Source organism: Prionailurus bengalensis, chromosome X (genome assembly GCF_016509475.1).
Source record: "Prionailurus bengalensis isolate Pbe53 chromosome X, Fcat_Pben_1.1_paternal_pri, whole genome shotgun sequence".
NCBI lineage: Eukaryota > Metazoa > Chordata > Mammalia > Carnivora > Felidae > Prionailurus > Prionailurus bengalensis.
The window spans coordinates 47,262,960-47,285,821 of NC_057361.1; the positions used below are offsets into that span (position 1 = coordinate 47,262,960).

The following is a 22,862-nucleotide window of genomic DNA, read 5'->3' on the forward strand; positions in this document are numbered from 1 at the left end:
TACACTTGTTCTTTGCTCTCAAAATCCCTTGAGCCTACTTTTCACCTCTTCATCTATTCTTAACTTCACCCTTCTTCCCCATCTAGCTTAGATTCCAGCATTCCTCCCTTCAGCCATTCTCCAACAGATATCCTCAACTCCCTTGCCCCACTGCCTTTCCATCACTCCCACGTGCACATTCCAACCCTGGCTCAATCCAACTATGTTAACACTGGACCATTGGACATGGCTGGAGAAAAATCACCCACTGGATCAGCACCACAATAAATTCACACTGTCCAAAATATCTGAGTCACAGCATAGTCAACACAATATCGAATGAAAAGAACAAAGTTGGAAGACTGATGCTACCTGATTTCAGGACTCACTATAAAGCTACAGTAATCAAGACAGTGTGGTATAGATGAAAGATAGACAAACAGATCAATAAAACAGAATAGAGAGCCCAGAAGTAGACCTACATAAGTATGGTCAACTAATCTTTGACAAAGAGCAAAGGTAGTACAATGGGGCAAAAAGATAGTCTTTTCAACAAATGGTACTGAAACTGGACATCCACATGCAAGTGAATGAATCCTGACACAGAACTTGTACACTTCACAAAAATGGAACTCAAAATGGATCACAGACCTAAATGTAAAATGCAAAAGTACAACACTCCTAGAATATAACACAGGATAAAAATCTAAATGAGCTTGGGCATAGCAATAATTATTTTTAGATGTAATACCAAAGGCATGATCCATGAAAAAAGGAATTGATAAAATAGACTTCATTAAAATTAAAAATATGATCTTTGAAAGATACTGTCAAGAGAAAAACAAGACAAGCCAAAGACTGGGAGTAAACAACTGCATAAATACATATTTGATAAAGGATGCTATCTAAAATATACAAAGAACTCTTAAAAATTAGCAATAAAACAAACCTGATTTAAAAATGGGCAAAAGATCTCTACAGAAACCTCACCGAAGAATATATGCAGATGGAAAATAAGCATATAAAAAGGTGCTCCACATCATATGTTAGGAAAATCAAAACTATGAGATACCACTATACATCATCTATCAGAATAGCCAAAATTCAGAACACTGACAACACTAAATGCTAATGAGGAGGTAGAGCAAAAGGAACTCTCATTCACTGCTGGTGGGAATACAAAATGGTACAGCCATTTTGGAAGACAGTTTGGCAATTTCTTAAAAAACTGAACATATTCTTAACATACAATCCATCAATCATGCTCCTTGGCATTTACTCAAAGGAACTGAACAAAAACCTACACATGGATGTTTATAGCATCTTTTTTCATAAATGCCAAAATTTGGAAGCAATTATGATGTCCTTCAATAGGTGAATGGATAAACTGTGGTATATCCAAACAATGAAATGTTTATTCAGCACTAAAAAGAAAGGAGCTATCAAGCCAGGAAAAGGCATAGAGGAAACCTGAACACATATTATGAAGTGAAAGAAGCCAATCTGAAAAGGCTATGCATTATAGATTCCAACTATATGACATTATGGGAAGGGCAAAACCATGGGGACAGTAAAAACTGATTGCCAGAGGTTATAGGGGAGAGAGAGATGAATCGGTAGAGCACAGAGAATTTTTAAAGGCAGTGAAACTATTCTTCATGATACTAAAATGCTATAATGGTGAATGCATGTCATTATACATTTGTCCAAACCCAGAGAATGTACAACACCAACAGTAAACACTGTTGTAAACTATGGACTTTGGGTGATAATCATGTGTCAGTGTAGGTTTGTCAATGGTAATGTACCACTCTGGTGAGGAATGCTGATAATGGGAGAGGCTACACATGTGGGGGCAGGAGGAATATGGGAAATATCTGTATCTTCCTCTCAATTTGACTGTGAACTTTAAACTACTCTAAAAAATAAAGTCTACTGAAAAAATATCTGGGTCATGTTTCCTCAGAATCCTCCTATATTTCCCTGCTCAATTCTCTCTCCCATCATTCACAGTGGTTATATCAAATCCATGGTCCCATTACCTCCCTCCTCTTTCAGAAAATGACCCTGCCTACTTCTTAGACAAGATGAAGTAATCAGATGGGAACTATCTCAACTTTCCACACCAAATCTACCTCCTTCTGTACCCATCCTTTCCTCTGGTTACAATGAAAGAAATATCCTTCAATCTTTCCAAAGTTGGCTTTTCCACCCAGGTTCCCATCTTTTTTTAATCTTCTCAATTATCCCTTCTTTCTTCAATATCTTCAACCTCTTCCTCCCTCCCTTCCATCTCCTTCACAATAGCATTTAAACAATTATAAAAGATAAGACCCTCCCTCCTGTCTGCCCCTCTGCCACTTCACAGCCAAATATCTTCTTTGTATGCAGGTTGATACTGACTTATTTGAATAGTTATCAGTTAGTAATGGCACAAAACTCAAAAGGTACAAAACTGTATACACTAAAAAGTCTACCTACTTCTTGCCACCTGGTATTATTCAGAGATGTTCTATCAGAGCCAAACTTATAAGAGGAATTTTCTAGAGTTGTTATGTATACTTTCTTACCCTGCTGCAGTCTGATTTTAGTCCCCACCTTCTTTAAAACAGAGCTCATCAATGTTCTGACTTCCTTATTGATACATGCAATAAATACTCCTCTCCTTTATCTCACTTGATCTCTTAGCCGTATTAGCACACAGTGCTGACCCTCTGCTCTCTCCCCACTTGACAAGTTCTCTACCCTTGACTTCTATAACACTCCATTTGCCTGATGTCCATTTCTTCAGTTAACATTATTGAGGGGAGCCTGGATGGCTCAGTCAGTTAAACGTCCAACTTCAGCTCAGGTCATGACCTCGCAGTTTGTGAGTTCAAGCCCTGCCTTGGGCTCTGTGCTGATAGCTCAGAGCCTGAAGCCTGCTTCAGATTGTCTCCCTTCCTCTGCCCCTCCCCCACTCATACTCTGTCTCTCTCAAAAATAAATACACATTAAAAATTTTTTAGGGGCGCCTGGGTGGCGCAGTCGGTTAAGCGTCCGACTTCAGCCAGGTCACGATCTCGCGGTCCGCGAGTTCGAGCCCCGCGTCGGGCTCTGGGCTGATGGCTCAGAGCCTGGAGCCTGTTTCCGATTCTGTGTCTCCCTCTCTCTCTGCCCCTCCCCTGTTCATGCTCTGTTTCTCTCTGTCCCAAAAATAAATAAACGTTGAAAAAAAAAAATTAAAAAAAAAATTTTTTTAAAACCCATTACTGAGCATCTTCCAGGCCCTGGTCCAACTGCTAGGGAGGTAAGGACATAGAGCAAAGCATACAGAAATCCCTGCCCTCCTGGAGCTGATACCATTGTAGTGGCAGAAGCAAACAAGAAACAAAATAAATCCAGGGTGCCTGGGTGGCTCAGTAGGTTAAGCGTCCGACTTTGGCTCAGGTCATGATCTCATGGTTTGTGGGTTCGAGCCCCACGTTGGGCTCTGTGCTGACAGCTCAGAGCCTGGAGCCTGCTTCAGATTCTGTGTCTCTCCATCGCTTGGCCCCTCCCCTGCTCACGCTTTGTGTCTCTCTCTCAATAATAAATAAACGTAAAAAAAATTTTTTTAAAGAAACAAAATAAATCCACGTAATCAGTGAGATACATTGTATAATAGTGAGAAGAACCAAGTAGAAAAATAAAGCAGGAAGGGGAATATATGTGCATGTGTGTACACACACACACACACACACACAGTGGGGTAAGGGGATAGCAATGGTATTGAAATTTTAGTTAAGGAAGCCAATAGGTACTGAAATCTTACATACGAACTCACTGACAAAATGACTTTTGAATAAGGACCTGAAGGGAGTAAGGAAGCAAGCCATATGGATATGAGGGAAGAGCATCCCAAGTAGAGAGAATAGCAAGTACAAAAGCTCTGTGGTAGTAGTGTGCCCAGATTACCGAAGCAACAGAGGAGGACAGTATTCTGGAATAGAGAGTAAGGGGGACAGTAATAGGTCAGAAAGGTAATGGGCTCACATAGTAGGGTCTCATAGGCCATCGTAAAGGATGTTGGCTTTTCCTGAGTGAAGAACTGGGTGAAATCCATAGGAGAATTGTAAGCAGGGATGTGATGTGATCTTAATTATGTCTCTGGCTGCTCCTTCTGTCTCCCAATGCACCCTTTTTGTCCTGTCCACTCCTTAAATGTTGATGCTTCCTAGGCCTTCTTCTCTCTTCACTTTCCCTTGTCGATCTCACTCCTAGGGCTCAATGTGCCCCTTATGCACCTATGACGGCAAGCTAGATCTCTCTGCTGAGTTTCAGACCCCTCCCTAGAAATGCTTCCTGGTTCTTCTACTGGATAGACTCTTTACATGTTTCAAATTTCACATGTCCAAATTCAATTTCTCCCTCGGCCTGCCCCCCAACATACTCCCTCTCTTGGCAAGTGGCACCATAACCTCAGACTGCCTGAGTTTATATCCTAGCTGTAACTGCCACTTATTAGTATGGGAACTTGAGCATGTTACCTCTGTGCCTCAGTTTCCTCATCCCTAAGGTGGGGATAAAAATTGTATGTACATCACAAAGTTGTTATCAAAAATAAATGAGTTAATCCATAGAAGGTGTTTATAACACTGCTTCTTACGTAGAAAGTGCTCTGTATCATTCAAGCTATCATGTCCTAGCAATTCTATCTCTTGATTAGCTATCAGTTGTGCCCTTCTGTCATCCTTATTGCCCCTGCCCTAATCCAGGCCCCTGTTATCTCCAGCTAGGATTACTGTCCTGCCCTCCAACTGGGCTCCTGGCCTCTACTCTGTCTTCACCCAACTGGCCCTCCACACTACAGTCAAAGGGACCACTTTTAAAAACACCAATTTGAGGGGCGCCTGGAGTGGCTCAGTAGGTTAAGCATCTGACTCTTGATTTCAGCTCAGGTCATGATCTCACGGTTCGTGAGTTCAAGCCCCGCTGACAGCGCAGAGCCTGCTTGGGATTCTCTCTCCCTTTCTCTCTGCCCCTCCCCCTGCTTGTGCGTGCGTGCGTATGTGTGTGAGCACATGCACGTGTGCTCTCTCTCAAAATAAATAAATAAACAAATAAATAATCTTTTTAAAAACCCACCCATTTGATCTTGTCAACCCTTGCTCAAAACCACTCACAGCCTTCCTATTTTTCTTACGTTTAAAGTATAAACTTACCATGGTCTACAAGCCTTGCCTCTCTGGCCTCAACTCTGGCTTCTCACGTGCAGCGTCAGCTACATAATTTATAAGGCCTGGTGCAAATGAAAATCAGGAGCCTCTTGTTCATAACAGAGGAAAAAAATCTATTTTCCTTTCTTCCACAGTCTCTCAACTTGTCATAGGCCTTTTTATTTGTTATTTATTGTCATGCTCCCTGGGCATGAGGATACTCAAAGGGGAAGTACAGGCCACACCCTGTGACTCAGTGCACAGGATGCATGCACTCAACTGACTCTCTTGCACCTGCATCCAGACCTGGTGCCCCAGGCAACCAACTGAGAACCTGTTCAGGGAGTAGGGAGGCAGTAGGAGGTAGGACCACATGTGAGCTAAAGCTCTAAGTCCCTAAGAAACAATCCATTGTCCCACTGGATTTCACATGCAAAACATAAATTTCACATACAAACAGGTAAAATTATTAAGAATTTCAAAACAACCACAAAACATTAAACCTCAAGCATGGTGTCCCCTTCCAAATATGAGGCTCTGTGTGACTGGTCACACACCCATGACGTCAGCCCTGCTCTTAAAAGCCAGCTGGGTCTGACTTTGCCTCAGGTCACGATATCACGAGTTGTGAGTTCGAACCTGGAGCCATGTCAGGCTCTGTGCTGACAGCTCAGAGCCTGGAACCTGCTTTTGATTCTGTGTCTCCCTCTCTCTCTGCCCCTCCCCCCTCTCAAAAATAAACAAACATGAAAAAAAAATTGAAAAGCCAGCTGGACTCTCAATGCCATGCTCTTTCAGTTCTATGGGTCTCATCACACATGGCTCCCTGTGCCTAAAACATTCCTGCTCTTCCTCTTCCCTGCTGCCATGGCACTCCCCCCGAAACACTATCCCTATTTTGGCACTCGTCACATGGATTTACAACTGCTCATTCACTTGCTACCTGCCCCACTACATTTGACAGCATCGATCTCATTCACCAGAAGTCCTTACCTTATCCATCTCCCAGTCTTGTTTTATTTATTCTTCAACTCAATTCAACAAACATTCATTGGGCTAGATAATTCCTCACATCAGGAAGACAGACGGATGAAAATCAGACTTGTGGCTGCACTGTCTCAATAATTATCACTGAGACCAAGGGTCCTAGATGCTAATTTGCTTCCTTAGTGAAGAGGCAAATTATCACAGCACCAGGTCTCAAGATTAAGATGAATTGTCCCCAACATGTACCACAGAGCCTGGTACATGGTAGACACTCAACCAATATTTGTTAATAAAGTAAATGCATAAACTTAATAAATATTGATTGAGAACAGCCACTGCCCTCATGGAGTAGACATTCTAGAGGGAGAGATGGACAAGTGGTGCCAGGGGTTTCATAAGTGGTAAAAAGTAAATAGATCAGGTTAAGGGGATGAGGAGAAAACAACCAAATTTGAAGCCTGCATAAAAGGAACTGAGGAGAAAACTGAGCTATGAGTTATATGTATATTATCACATTTATTCTCCACAACTAAGCAGGGCATTCTGTACAGTATTCACAGGCAGTATAGCACAGAGGTAAAAGTACAGCCTTGGGAGCCAAACTGCCTGGGTTTGAATCACCTCTGCCACTTACTGGATGTGTGAACTTAGAGAAGAAAGCAACCTGACTAGGGACAATAGGACCTGAAGTAGTGGTTGTCAACAGAGACTAAGAGACCTGGACTTCCACTCCTACCTGTCAGTAACTAAGGGGTACCCTCTTCCCCTGCCACTAAAATTGCAGTGTCTAAAGAGGCCTGCAAGGGGCGCCTGGGTGGCTCAGTCGGTTAAGTGTCCAACTTCAGCTTAGGTCACGATCTCGCGGTCTGTGAGTTTGAGCCCCACGTTGGGCTCTGGGCTGATGGCTCAGGGCCTGGAGCCTGCTTCGGGTTCTGTGTCTCCCTCTCTCTCTGCCCCTCCCCTGTTCATGCTCTCTCTGTCTCAAAAATAAATAAACGTTAAAAAAAAAATTAAAAAAAAAAGAGGTCTGCAAAAACAGAAGATGTAATAATACCCGAATCTCCTAACATCATACCCAAAATATCCAGGATATAATGAAAATAATCACTTACTATATCAAGAACAAGGAAAATCACAACTTGAATGAGCAAAGGAAATCAATAATCTCAACACTGAGATGACACAGATGTTGGAATTACCTGACAAGGATTTTTAAAGAAGTAATCATAAAAATGCTTCAAGGAACAATTACAAACATGCCTGAAACAAATGAATAGACAGAAAACGTCAGCAAAAAATAAAGAACTTCCGCAAAGTAGAAGATACAGAAAAGAATCAATGGCACTTTTAGAATGGAACGCTACGATAAGTTTAATGAAAATTCATTGGATGGGCTCAACAGCAAAATGGAGACAAGAGGAAAAAAAACAGTAAACCTGAAGACAGAATAGAAATTATCCAATTTTGAACAGAAAGAAAATAGACTGAACTATGAACAACTCTACACCAATAAATCGGACAATCTACAAGAAATGGATAAATTCTTAAAAATATCCAATCTACCAAGACTGAATTGGGAAAAAATAGAAAGTCTGAACAAATTACTAGTAAGGAGACTGAATCAACAATAACAAAATTCCCAGTTAAGAAAAGCCCAGGACTAGAGGGCTTCACTAGTGAGTTGTACCCAAATATTTAAAGGAGAATTAATTTCAATTCTTCTCAAACTCTCCAAAAATATCAAAGAAGAGGGAAGACTCTCAAACTCATTTTATGAGGCCAGCATTATCCTGATACCAAAACCAGACGAAGACACTAAAAGATACTACAAGAAAAGAAAACTACAGGCTAATATCCCTAATGAATATAGATGCAAAAATCTCAATAAAACACTAGCAAAATGAATTCAGCAATATATTAAAATAAGCATTTACCATGATCAAGTGGGATTTATCCTTAGGATGCAAGAATGTTTCAGTACAAGCAAATCAATAAAGGTGATACATCACATTAATAGAATGGAAGAAAAAAACCATGTGATCATCTCAAAAAGCACAGAAAAAGTATCTGATAAAATTCAACATTTGTTCATGATAAAAACTCTCAAAAAAGGGGCGCCTGGGTGGCGCAGTCGGTTAAGCGTCCGACTTCAGCCGGGTCACGATCTCGCGGTCCGTGAGTTCGAGCCCCGCGTCAGGCTCTGGGCTGATGGCTCAGAGCCTGGAGCCTGTTTCCGATTCTGTGTCTCCCTCTCTCTCTGCCCCTCCCCCGTTCATGCTCTGTCTCTCTCTGTCCCAAAAATAAATAAACGTTGAAAAAAAAAAAAACTCTCAAAAAATGGGTTATAGAAGAAAACATGCCAAAAATGGGTTATAGAAGAAAATGTGCCTTAACATAATAAAGGCCATATATGTCAAGCCCACAGTTGACATCATATTCAATGGTGAAAGGTTTAAAACTTTTCCTCTAAGATCGGGAACAAGACAAGGGTGCCCATTGTCACCACTCCTATTCAACACAGTACTAGAAATCCCAGCCAGGGCAATCAGGCAAGAAAAAGAAATAAAAGGCATAAAAATTACAAAGGAAGATGTAAAATTGTCTCTCTCTGCAGATGACATGATATAGAAAATTGTAAAGACTCCACCAAGAAACTCAGATCTAATTAATGAATTAGGTAAAGTTGCAGGATACAAAATATACAAAAATCCGTAGCATTTCTACATACTAAAACAAATTATCTAAAAAAGAAACAAAAAAAATCAGCCCACTTACAATAGCATCAAAAACTATAAAGTACTTAGGAATAAAAATAACCAAGAAGGTGAAAAATCTCTACACTGAGAACTATATCAATGAAAGAAAGTGAAGACACAAATAAATGGAAAGATAACCTGTGTTCATAGACTGGAAAAATATCATTTAAAAAGTCCATACAAGGAATCCTTGTACACTGCTGGTGGGATTTTAAATTGGTACAGCCACTGTGGAAAAAAATGGAGGTTCTTCAAAAATTTAAATGAACTACCATATGATGTAACAATTCCACTTCTAGGTAAATATCAAAGGAAAACAAAATCACTATGTTGCAGAAATATTTGCACCCCCATGTTCAGTGCATCATGATTTACAATAACCAAGTCATGGAACAAACCTAAGTGTCTACCAAAAGATGAATGGACAAAGAAAATGTCACACACACACACACACACACACACACACACACACACACACACTGGAACACTATTTCATTAAGCCATAAAAAAAGGAAATCCTACCATTTGCAACAACATGGTCAAACCCTGAGGGCATTACATTATATAAGTCAGTCAGAAAAAGATAACATATGCTTTTATGTGGAATCTAAACAAAACAAAATAAACCACAAACTCATAGTAAAAGAGATAAGATTTGTGGTTACCAGAAGCGGGGGGGACTGGGGATGAGTGAATTGGAGAAAGTTGTCAAAAGGTACAAACTTCCAGTTATCAGATAACTAAGTACTAGGGATATAATGTACAATATGATGACTATAGTTAACACTGCTGTATTGTAAATCTTATTAAAGTTGCTTAGAGAGTAAATCCTAAAAGTTCTCATCACAAGGAAAAAAAACCTCTTTCCTTTCTTCTGGGAGGTATTTATATGAAGTGATGGATATTAACTAAACTTACCGTGGTAATCATTTCACAATATATATAAGTCAAGTAATTATACTCTACACGTTAAAAATCATATAGTACTGTATGTCAATTATACCTCAATAAAATTGAAAGAAAAATAGATTTAAAAATTATGAACAGAGCTTAAACAACCTATTAAGACCAAAACCAAAGACAGGGGTGCCAGAGTGGCTCAGTCAGTTACATGTCCTGACTTCAGCTCAGGTCAAGTTCTCGTGGTCTGGGAGTTTGAGCCCCGTGTCAGGACAGCTCAGAGCCTGGAGCCTGCTTCAGATTCTGTCTCCCACTCTCCCTGCCCCTCCCCCACTCATGCTGTTTCTCTCTCTCCAAAATGAATAAATGCTTTAAAAAATTTTAAATAAATATGGAAACCAATTTGTCAATAAATTTCAGAAAAAAAAAAATAAAATAAAAAAATAAAAAGTGACACACACAAAAAAAAAATTTTAAATAAAGACAACTAAAACCAAAGACAATCTGAAATATTTCTACACTGAAAAACAGCATAATCAAATTCCTGAACACAAAAGACAAAGGAAAAATCTTTAAAGCAGTGATAAAGAAATGGCACATTACCTAAAGGAGAACACCAATTCAAATGACCAAGGATCTCTCATCAGAAACAATGGAGGCCACAGGGGAAGTAGCACAATAGTTTTCAAGTGCTGAAGGAAAAGAACTAAAAACCCAGGATCTAATATCTAATGAAAAGACCTTCAGGAATCCAAGAGAAATCAAGACATTCTCATATGAAGGAAAACTAGCCGTATTTGTTGCCAGTAGAACTATCCTAGAAAAATGGCTAAATGAAGCTCTCTAAAAAGAAAGGAAATGGGGCACCTGGGTGGCTCAGTTGGTTAAACCTCCAACTTAGGCTCAGGTCATGATCTCATGGTTTGGGAGTTCCGGCCCCATTTCAGGCTCTGTGCTGACAGCTCAGAACCTGAGCCTGCTTCAGATTCTGTGTCTCCCTCTCTCTGCCCCTTCCCTGCTCTCACTCTCTCTCTCTCTCTCAAAAATAAACATTAAAAAAGTAAAATAAAAATTTAAAAAGAAAGGAAATGATAAAAGGAATCTTTGGGAAGATCAGGAAGACAGAACAAGGGAAGGAGTAAATACCTGGGTAACTACAATATGCTTTCCTTCTCCTCTTGAGTTTTCTAAATCATGTTTGACAGTTGAAACAAAAATTATAACACTGTCTGATGTATTTCTCAATGTATATAGACAAAATAATTTAAGATAATTATGTTATAAACAGGGTAGCATAAAGGAATTTAAAGGGAAGTAAGGTTTCTTCTACTCTTCACTCAAACTGGTAAAATGTCAATACTGGTTGATGGTAATAAGTTATGTAAGTATTATGTTAATACTTAGAGCAAGCATTAAAAAAGCTGTACAAAGCTATATATATCTATATTCAAAAACACAATGTATAAGCCAAAGTGGAATTCTAGAAAAGGTATAAGTAACCCACAGGGGGGTAGGATAAAGAAAACAAAGAACAGAGGAAACAAACAGAAAATAAAATAAAACAAAACAAAAATGACAGACTTAAGCCCTTAAGCTATCAATAACTACATTAAGCAGAAATGGTCTAAATATACCAAAAGGAGATAAATATAACACCGAACTATACGCTGTCTACAAGAAACTCACCTTATATACAATGATAGAAGCTGAAAGTAAAGGGATGAAAAGGATATACCGTGCAAGTTTAATCCAAAGAAAGTAGAGTGGCTACATTGATATGACATAAAGTAGACTTGCATGCAAAAAAATTATCAGAGACAGAGAAGCACATCACATGATAAAAGGTCAATCCACTGAGATGTAGCAATCCTAAATGCATATGCATCAAACAACAAAGCTGCAAAATGTGAAGCAATAAATGATAGAACTGAAAGGAAACAGGCAAATCAACACTTGTAGCTGGACACTTCAATATGTCCTTCTCAACAACTGACTGAACTAGTTAGAAAATCAGCCAAGGACAGAGAAAAATTCAGGAAACACCATCAACCAACAGAAGTAAAGCAACTTTTATATAAAAAAATAACTCGGGGTGCCTGGGTGGCTCAGTCGGTTAAGTGGCCGACTTCAGCTCAGGTCATGATCTTGCGGTCTGTGAGTTCGAGCCCCGCGTCGGGCTCTGGGCTGACAGCTCAGAGCCTGGACCCTGTTTCAGATTCTGTGTCTCCCTCTCTCTGACCCTCCCCCATTCATGCTCTGTCTCTCTCTGCCTCAAAAATAAATAAACGTTAAAAAAAAAGTTTTAAAAATAAAAAAAAATTAAAAAAAATAAAAAAATAACTCAACCCAACAATAGCAGGATTATTTTCATGTGACCATGGAACATTTATCAAGACAGACCATATCCTTGGCCATAAAACAAACCTCAATATATTTAAAGAAATTGCAATCATACAGAGTATATTCTCTGACCACTATGGAACCAATAAGAAATTAGTAGCTGAATGGTAACAGGAAAATCTACAAACACTTGGAAACTAAACAACACACTGCTATGCAATTCTTAGGTCAAACATGAAGTCTCTAAGGAAATTAAAAATTACATTGAACTACATGAAAAGGAAAACATATCAAAATTTGTTGGACATAGCTAAATTGATAATACTAAATGCTTACATTAGAAAACAGGTAAAGACTTAAATCAATAACCTAAGCTCCCACCTCAAGAAATTAGGTAAAAAAATAAACCCAAAACAGGAGGAAGGAAATAATAAAGGCAGAAATCCAGATTGAAAACAGAAAGACAATAGAGAAAGTCAATGAAACAAAAAGTTTGTTCTTTGAAAAGATCGATAAAACTGACCAACGTCTATCAAGTTTGAGAAATAAAGAGAATTTTTCAGTATCAGGGATGAAATATCATCACAGAGCCAGCCTACAGATATCAAAAGGGTAATAATATTTTGAACAATTCTACACACTTAAATTTGACAACCTGGATGAAATGTATCAATTCCTTGGAAAGCATAAACTACCACAATACATCTGGTATTAAATAGATAACTTTCATTGTCCTAAAACTATTAAATAAATTTAATCCATAATTTTAAAAACAAAAAAAGATTAAAGATAATTAAGCAAAGTATTTAGTATAGTGACAGGCACATTAGCTAGTACTCAATAAACAAAGGCCATTATCATTTTATTTAAATCATTACAACCACTCCTGGGGAAACTGAAGCTTCACAGAGTTGAAATCCTTTGCTAAAGAGTCAGAATTTGAACCCAATTCTGAAGCCAGTGCCATTTCCTCTAGAGTTTTGAGTCCACACCTCAGCCACGCCCCCCCCTTGGAGATGTGCCAACCAGCACTTCCTTTATAGATAGGAAAACTGCAAAGCAGTGAGGTTTTGCCAAAGCCCCAGAAGTCAATAAATGCTCACAAACTAATTCTTCACCAGTGTACAATTATTCTCAAAAATTAGGGTGCATCAGAATCTTTCATTTTGTTAAATAGAGATTGCTGGGTCCCAGCCCAAGAATTCACATTTTTAAAAAATTCCCAGTTAATGAACCATACTTTGAGAACAAAATGTTAGCACACCCATCCCCCAAACCAGAAGCTGTCACACTCCACAGATAGGGAAGGAATTGAGACAGAATAATGCTCTAAATCAGTGGTTCTGAGGGTGGCCCCCCACTCACCTACTAAATCAGAAACCCTGCAAGTGGGGCCTACCTATCTTGTCTTTTAATAGGTCTTTCAAGTGATTCTGATGCATGCTAAAGTTTGAGAACCATTGTTCTACAAATCAAAGTGATTTGCAAAAACCCAGCCCTTCACAGGAGAAAAAAAGTTAATACCAACTTTTTTTCCACTTTTGAGAACTTGGACTCTGGAACCAGATAATTCTAAGTTCAAATCCAGACTTAGAAAGTAATTCCATGAATTCTAGATTCTCAGCAGCAAAATGGAATAGTCATCTTCCAGGAAGTAACTTGGCATTATTAATCCCTAACTGGACTTGAAGCAGTCTAGCCTATGGAAATCATCAGAGATGTGAACAGATTTATATCACCTATAAGGCATCTGTGGGCTTAAATGTTGTGAGCAACCATGAAAAGTCCACAATATTTAATTTTCAATTGTGCTTAAGTACAATCTTATATGGAGCACTGTGAGCCTGGTGTGTGTGCATGTGCACACAATGCATGGGTTAAGCAAGAGCAGCCCACCAGGACCTGATTCTTAGATGACTTCCTTGTTTTCTGCTAGCCCATAGAGAGAGGAATGAGAAGAGATAAAAACGTGGTCTCTTTCATAGAAAAAAAATAAGGCAATTAACCTGTGTCAGGGTCTTCGTAGAAACCCATGATTCACCACAGAAATGTAATTAAGGAGGAGCCTATCCCATAAACCCATTTCTACATTTGTAAATTTGCAATTCATAATGGCCTCAGTGGTGTTCTTTATAAATGTCAACAAGAACACTGTGCAACAATGTGCACCATATTTCTCTTTTTGTTTTGACCAGCAACTTGTATCAAAATGAAAAACATTTCCAGAACTCCCAAAGTTTCCCTCATAACATAATATTATAAAAAAGTAGAAATGATGTTAAGTATCCAACCACAGAAGAAATGACCAAGTAATTGATGACACATAGATATATGGTGGGATATCAGAAATGAGATTTACATGAGTATTTGACAACCTGGTAAAATATTCACAGAATGTTAAATAGGAATAAAAGTCAGGCTACAAATGGTATTTATAATACAATCCCATGTTATAAAAATATAGGTTTATATCCTAAGTCAAAAGACAGGAGATAATGCAACAAAACATTTAACAGTGGATTATGCTGGACAGCAGATTCATAGATGATTTTTATTTCCTTATTATTTTTGTCTTTTCTACAATGAGCATGTCTCACACATATAATCAGGAAAAAACTTAAAACATTATTTAAAAAAGAAAAACCTAACTTTTAATTGGGTGTGGATTGAAATAATTTATTCAAAGTCCCTGTCATGGGGCCTGGCATATAGTAAGCACTCAGAAAGCATTTGTTCCAGTTTTCTGTTCCTAGACTATGTATGGAGTTAGAGTCTCTATACTGTGGGCAGTTCACTTTCCAGGTTTGAATCTACACACTTCTCACATAATCCAAAGCAAAGGCCACAGGCAATAGCTTATTTTAAGAAGGCCCATTCATTCATTCATTCATTCATTCAAAAATTCACTCAGTATATCTATTACATGTTCAGCACTAAACTAGGTTCTGGGGATACTAAAAATGAAAAGATGACATCTCTGCCCTCAAATAACTCTGGCTAATGAGTGACACAGGTTTATTAACAACTATGATATGATGAAATAATTACTTTCAATAAGGATGTATACAAAGTACAATGGGAACCAGGAGGAAGGAGGCCTTTTACAGAGGAGGTATGCCATAACCTATAAAAGGGAGGACATTAGTAGGAATTGCATGCACAAAGAAAAAGAGGGATAAAGGAGTATAAAATTTTCCCAGAACTTTAAGTAGTTCAGTCTTGCTGGGACATAAAGAACCAGGAGGAGGAGTGGCGGGAAATGAGACTGAACAAGTAGATCACAAAAGGTCTTGTCTGTCACACAAAGGAGACTGAATTTTATTCTGTAGGGGAACCACCAAAAGAATTTTAAACAGAGGAGTGACTTGATCAGCACTAGCAAAGATACCAGGAATCCTGAAAATCATCTTAATCCCGCTTATTTCCAGAGGAAAGAAAAAGGCCCCACCCTCTAGGTCTGTCCTCTCTTAAGTGAAATCACATGAAGCAGTAAAAAGACCTCTGCACCTGGCACACAATAAATAATAAAGATCAGCTGAACATGAATTTGAAGGCGCTGCAAGGGGCCATCCCTGCTGAGAGCAGAATTTTAGCATAGCAGTACCAGCACCTTCAGTTTGGCTGGGACAATAGGAGCTCATTCAGAAGGGACTAGTGACAACTGAAAATTGTAGAATCTAACATACTGTACTCCAGTGCAAAAATTCCTCTCATGGTTTTCTTTCCATAACTGGGCCTTAAGTCCCAACAATGAGAGAACATCAGTTTCTTCCCACACACTAACTTCTCTGGAATCCTGGGTGACAGATGCTTCTGTGCACACATGGTTAACTGGAGGAAATTCATTAGTGGTTTCGCTCCTGCTGTTTTACCCAATACCTCTTCTGCTTAATTCAATTTAGTTGGATGGTTCTGCAGATAAATACTGAAGAAATAAAGTACTATTGCATTTCTGCCTCCACCTGCTGCATGCATGCAAAACGCTTTAAATCATCAGGACAGATGTATTAGATATATTTTATAGGCGAAGACCATGAGGTTCAGAGAGGCAAAGCAACTTGCCAAAGGACACTCTGATAGTAAGTTGAAAGGCACAATTGAAATCCATGTTTGTTTCAATTATTTCAAAAATACAGCACTGTCTCCCAAGAAGCCAGAATCTGAGGCAAAACACAATTGCCAGCATACAAAAATGATACATTCTTTGTGGCTGGAAAGAGAACACTTCCTAAAATAAAAAAGGGAGCAAAGAGGAAACACACATGGGATAGAAAAAAAGAGGAGACACCAGAGGTCATTGTGAGCTACGCCTTGGTCTTGAAAGGAAGGATGAAAAAACATGGGTCTGGGAGGTGGGTTGGAGCTAATTCTTGGCCAGAGAAGGGGGAAAAGTTTCTGAGCAGGAACCTAAAACAGGACTGAGAAAGGAGCGTGCAAGTGAGCACCTGTCCAGTCTGGACTGCCCTCCTTACCTGCCATGAAACCAGTCCTGGCACATGTCACACTCGATCATGAAGCGGGTCACATCGTAAGGCAGCCGGCAGAGGCAATACACTGGTACTGAGGCCATCTTCGCCCGGCCTTGGAGCGCTCTGCGGCGGGCCAGGTTCGTAGCGTCAAGAGAAGCAGGAGGCAGCAGCACGCGTCCTTTCTGGACGATAGCTGGGCACAAACAACACTTTTTACCGAATGAATCAGGTCCCCCAGGGTACCAACCCTCAGTTCACAAATGGGCAGTTAGTGTTGCCGGGATGCAACACAGCTGGTGTGGCTGTAGGGGGCAATCGGAGAAAAGTCCACCGGCCACCAGAATGTTTTTAACAAATAAAGGACGGCATTTGGCCGTCGAGGATTCTCCCCCGCCCCCCAGCTCCATCGGCCCCCTGAGTCAGTGATAACTTCTTTCCGGGTTTCAGGGAAATATCTGACGCCTTTTCAGGAAGCTTCTTTAATCCCTTACTGAACCCTCTCCTTGCTAGCAACCTTGCTTCCCAGGGCTCTCTTTATTATGACGCAAACCAGAGCCAAAATAAATAGGCTGGGGTACCTTAGAAAAAGCCCTTTCTCTCACTCCCCAAATAGGGGCAACTAGAGAGAGATGAGGGATCCCTGGAAGTCGCCTCAGATTACTCGAGAATCACCTCGATGCCTTCAGGAACAAGGCAGACAAGACTAGGCGCCCAACTCAAACCACAGTTCTGGGGTCGTGCTGAGAGTTGAAATGGTCTTCTCCTTCACTTTCAAAATCATTCCATCCCCAACCAGTCAGTAGTCTCATCACCCCAACAAATTAAATAAATCTCAATTCTAGAAAAGATCAGATCGTCCTCTACTTCGAAGACGACAGGGCTCCGAGTTGCACCCCCAAAACTAAAAAGGATCTCCTCTAAACCCCTGAAACTGACTAGAATTTCTTCACACTCCCGCAACTAAGCAAGGATCTCACCCCCCCCCCTCCGGCTCGGGAACGGACAGGCATCTCCTCACAGCCCCCTCAGAGTGACGAGGACTCCCGTGTCCCCCCAAACTGACAGAGAGCTCATCACAGATCTCAAGACTGACAGGAATATTCTTGCAGCCCCCGAAACTTACGAGATCTCTTCACGCCGCCCAAAATGACAGGAACCTCCTCACGCCCCAAACCTGACAAGAATGGCTTTTGCCCTGAACCCTACAGGGACCTCCTCATCTGCAAAGCTACAGGGATCGCTCACACTAGCGGAGTTCTGTTCCACCGACGCGCCAGCTGCCGGGCTTGCTCCGAAGCGCCTCAGCACCTAGCTCAGCGGAGGATCTGCAAGCAGTTCCGGCCCCACCGGCGGCGCGCGCCGAATTCTGGGATCGTCACGGCAACGCTGCGAATCTTGCTAGCCTTCCCCCAGAACCACCCGCTGGGTTTGCGCGGCCCTGGGCGCCCGGCGGTGCTTCAGAGCGGCTTTCTCCACGGTTTTGCCCCGGGCCCGGTCGTTAGGGCCTACTGGAGCCCGCAGCTCGGGCCTAGTCCGGCGGCCGCCCGAGGAGCGGGCAAACGGCGTCGTCCCTGAGCCGGCTGGAGATCGCTGCGAGCAAAGCAAGAGAAATGAGAATAACCGGCGGCCGGGTCGGAGGAAAAACTGCCGGAAAAGTCGCCGGGAGAAACCCGGTGGCGATGGTAGGCAATTCGAAGTAGTCAATAAAGTTTATTCAAAACAAGGAGGAAGTTGAAGCGGAGAGGGGAGGAGAAATATGGGGTAAACAGCTACCATGTTGAGAGTGGCGGCGCCGCCGCGGGGAGGCTACCAGACCGCCATCTTATGAGGGCTGGGCACGCGAGGTAACCGCGGCAGAGGCGGGGAAGGGAGGCCAGCGGCTCCCGCGTGACGTCAGCAGAGGCGGGACGCCACCTTGAGAAAGGGTGACGGGATTCGGCTACCTTTGGACTCGCTCGTTTCTTCTAGGTACCCAATCAAGGCTGAGGACCTTAAGCCACCATCTTAGGCGAGGCAGTCGCTTGGCTCCATTTTGAGTGGTGCCAGAGCCTTCCAAGCCTTCCTCCTCCTCCGGGCCAACAGGGAGTTAAGCACCCTCCTTCCTCCTCCCCCCGCCCCCTCCCGTCACACACCCACCCCCTCCCCTCCACCCCACCCCCCCCCCCCCCACACACAATCACTGTCCCTCCACCCCTCCTCTCCTACTTCCTCCTCCTCCTCCGCAGCCTTCTCGTCCTATGAGAGGAGGTGAACTCAGTGACTGCAAACTGCAAAGCTAATGGATCGCGGCGGGGGCGGGCTTCGGCCAGGATAGAGATGGAGTACTCACAGTAGCTCCCGTTTGCCGAGCACATTCTGTGGCTGGTCTCTTTTGCACGGTCTCCGAATCGTTTATTCTTCACCCTGCAAGGAAAGCTCTGTTCAAGTGAAGACATGGGTTTAGGGAAGCCAAGTGGCTTCAGTTTCAGAGCTGGGAAGTTGAACTTTGCACCCTCTACTACCCCCTCTCCCCGCCCCGAGTTGTGTCTTGTCGGTCCCTCAGTCGGTCCCTTGGTCCTAGTCCCTCCGTAAAGCTTTTGTGTACTTCCCAGCTCCCTCTGAACTCTCTCTTCTTTGACTCCACTATTTCAGTTCAGTTTGGTTCAGATACTGTGCCATGATTTTTATGCACAAGTCCCAGTGTTTTCTGACTAGCCTGAGGGTGGGTGGGAGAAGAGGTTGAATGAATGGAACTCCACAGACATAGAAGGTGGCGCTGGTGTTCTCTGACATTCTAGAATATTCTCTAGGAATCCTCTTACTATTTCATTTTTTAAAGGGCACCACCACTTTAAACAAGAAAATGTGTGTATGCACATCAATTTCCTAAGTGATGGTGGCTTAGACCATGGGGATACCATGATGAAGAGGGACTCCAGTGGGGAAATTGCCAGCCAGTGCAGGAGACAAACATGCAAACCAACAATTGGGATTGCAAGGTCCAGTAAGCATATATCTACCTCTTGCAAAGTGCAAAATAAAGTCATGAAAGTGCCTCAGAAGCAACTTGGTGCGGTCAAGGAAGGTTTCAGGGAGACCTGAAGGCTATATAAGAGTTTACTGAAGGATCAACATGTAAAAATGCATGGAGGCACACAGAAAAACATTTACAAAAAGAAGTTAAATGTTATATTTTATCCTGTAAACAATAACAAACCACTAAAGGTTTTTGAGCAAAAGCAACTCAAAAGTCACATTTGCATCTGAGCCAGGGGAAAATTCAGGATTAGTGGGACCTGAAGCTTATACAGTTTGTGAGGTAGGTCTTTAAGAAAAGAATAGAGGGGTGCCTGAGTGGCTTGGTCAGTTGGGCGTCCGACTTTGGCTCAGATCATGATCTCACCATTTGTGAGTTTGAGCCCCGCATAGGGCTCTATGCTGACATCTCAGAGCCTGGAACCTGCTTCGGATTCTGTGTCTCATTCTCTCTCTCCCCTCCCCCATTTGTGCTCAGTCTCTCTCTGTCTCTCAAAGATAAATAAATGTAAAAAAAATTTTTTTAAGAAAAGAATATGGGCTTGTGAATACAAAATTAGGCTCAAAGGTAGAGTATTACTAGAAGCTATTCCTACACCTGGGTAATAACTATAAAGAAGAGATACAAACCATATATAAATGTCTCACTAAAATGAAACTAAATGTATCCCCCTTCAATCAACTTCCACTCAGCTGGATCTCAAAAATGTCTGAAGCAGCTCCAACACCACCTAATACAAGAGAAAATGTGACTAGGGAAACTAGTGGAAGGGGACAGTGGTTTTAATGAATTGTGTTTTAAATATATTATGCAAACTTTATAAAAACATATGACCATGTGACCATATGACAAGTGACATGCCCTGCAGCTAAAGCTTTCTTAGCTTGGGGGGGGGGCTGACTTTGGCCACACATATAATAAAATTGGAAAGACACAGATAAGATTAACATGACCCCTGCACAAAGATGACATACAGTGTTGTGAAGCCTTACATAATAAAAAGGAAAAAAAGGGAAGACGGGAGGAGGCTGTTGCATTAGTAATGAAACAAAGATGAGGTCTGAATCAGGATAGCTGCAACATAGGTAGAAAAGGATTAAATAAGTGGGATATTTTGGATGTTGAATAGGCAAGGCTTGGGAACTCATTGAAAATAGGTGAATGAGTGAAGGGAGTGTGAGTTCATTGCTGGGTTGGGTGTCAAGAGTGGATGATGGTGCCATTGACTGAACTGGAGTGCACGGAAGGAAAAGCAGGTTTGGTGGGGAAGAAGAGACTAAGTTCAGTTTGGAGCACATTGAGTTAAAGTGTGTTTGGAACATTAATTCACTCACCCAGAAATTCTTTCTTGAGCATCTAGTATGCTCCAGGCACCATAGTAGGTGCTGAGGATGTGGTGGTAACCCAGGTAAGATCCTGACCTTCATGGAGCTGCCATTCTACTGGGGGGATCAGTCAATAATCAAACAAATACAGTTTCATTCATGTATTTATATTTACCAGGCAGTGTTCTAAGCATTGGGGACTCAGGGCAAACAAAACAGACAAGTTCCCTGCCTTCCTGTGATTCACATTCCAGCTAGGGAAACAAGCAACAAAATGAGTCAAATAAGAGAATCTCAGTGAGTGCTATGAGTTGCAGTGAGTGCTATGAGAAAAATAAAACAAGTTATGAGATAGAGAAAGATCTGGATAGAAGTTAGTCTGTTTTAAATAGTTAAGGCCTCTTGTAGAAGGTGGTGTTTAATCTGAGACCTGAATAATATGAAGTAACCAGGGACAGGGCAGAAAGAATAAACCGTGCAAAAGTCCTGGGGCACCTGGGTGGCTCAGTTGGTTAAGCGTTCAACTTTGGCTCAGGTCATGATCTCGTGGTTCGTGAGCTTGAGCTCCGCACAGGCTCTCTGCTGACAGCCTGCTTTGGATTCTGTGTCTCCCTCTCTCTCTGCCCCTCCCCCACTCACACTCTGTCTCTCTCTCTCTCCTTCAAAAATAAATAAACATTAAATAAAAATTGTTTTAAAAAGTGCAAAAGTCCTAATGTGGTGGGGTAGGGGGCAGTTCAGGGCATTCCGTCAAAAACACTTCCTAAATATTTATTATGGACTGGACTGGATATAGGTGGTGATTGGGGTAGGGTCTCCAGTCATAAATAAAAGAGACCCTGTGTTTACCCTTAAGGAGTGTACAGTCTAATGAGGGAGTCAGGTTTCAATGAACAACACAAGGCTGAAAAAAGTCAAACCCTAAGTGCTGCCTACAGGTATCAGCAACATGTGTGGGAACAAAGAGCTATAATGAATTCAAACATTTTCATTTGGTATGTTGCAAAAGCCTTCACAGGAGGTGGCATTTGACCCATGTATAGTAGTACTCATCCCTGAAAGTTCTTCCCTAGTGTTCTTGGGAGGTGGGATAGAGATGCTAAAGATAATGGGAAAGGCAAAGCTGATGGAGGTGAATCTGACGCATATTTTGCTGACAAAGGAGCTCTTGGCACTGCTATGGATAGGAGGAAGCTGGCTGCTGCCCTAGAGATGTGTGCTCTGGTTATGTCCATCATAGCATCAGTGCAAGATGTGAACTGGCTACCATAGAAGGAGGCTGCTCTGGAAACTTTCCTCCCCTACCCCCACCTCCACTTAATGGTTATAAACATTTCCTTTTAATTACAGAAACAATAGTAAATGAATTCCCATTGTAAACATGCAAACAGGCTGAAGATACCACCACTCAATCTCTGTTTACTTCCTTAAGGGGAACCTCAATGGCCTCTTTTCCAATTTATCTCTCTGCATATAATATGTACATATGAGATGAAAAGTGATGAGGGCTAAAGTGAACTATAAATGAGAAAGAAGGAGGGAAGTGGGGGAAAAAATTGCATGAGGAAGAACAGGTTTGCTCCAAAACAGATTGGGAAGTACAAGGACAGTGAAAACAAAAGAAAAATAATAACACATAACATTATCTGAGGATTTACTATGTGTTAAGCACTATTCTAGGCTCTTTACATGCATGCATTAACTCAGTCCTTAAAGCAACATTATGAGGGGAGTACTAGTACTATCCCCATTTTCAGTGTAAGGAGTACAGGCATACCTTGAAAATATTGCAGGTTAAGTTCCAGAACACTGCAATAAAGTGAATATCACAACTGAAATTTTTGGTTTCCCAGTGCATATAAAAGTTATGTTTACACTATATTATAGTCTATTACATTTGCAATAGCATTATG

General features: G+C 41.3%; 1 protein-coding gene and 1 non-coding gene across 5 annotated transcripts in view; one reads left to right on the forward strand and one right to left on the reverse strand.

Annotated features, from left to right (window-relative positions):
- The window catches only part of PHF8 (PHD finger protein 8), a 93,172-nt gene extending 75,207 nt beyond the window's left edge, over positions 1-17,965 (reverse strand). For 2 of the 4 annotated variants that reach the window (XM_043569770.1, XM_043569768.1), the window contains exons 1-2: positions 17,854-17,965; positions 16,612-16,801 (exon numbers count right to left, since the gene is read on the reverse strand). In XM_043569770.1, the coding sequence (XP_043425705.1) occupies positions 16,612-16,709 (98 nt within the window). In that variant the 5' untranslated portion in view covers positions 16,710-16,801; positions 17,854-17,965. Of the gene's footprint in view, positions 1-16,611; positions 16,802-17,731 lie in introns of all 4 variants that reach the window. The other 2 variants (XM_043569769.1, XM_043569766.1) reach the window with 1 other exon arrangement.
- Positions 17,966-20,515: 2,550 nt separating this feature from the next.
- On the forward strand, positions 20,516-20,624 carry LOC122478089. The gene has a single exon (XR_006295853.1). It is a non-coding gene; the product is annotated as a U6 spliceosomal RNA (small nuclear RNA).
- Positions 20,625-22,862: the final 2,238 nt, after the last annotated feature.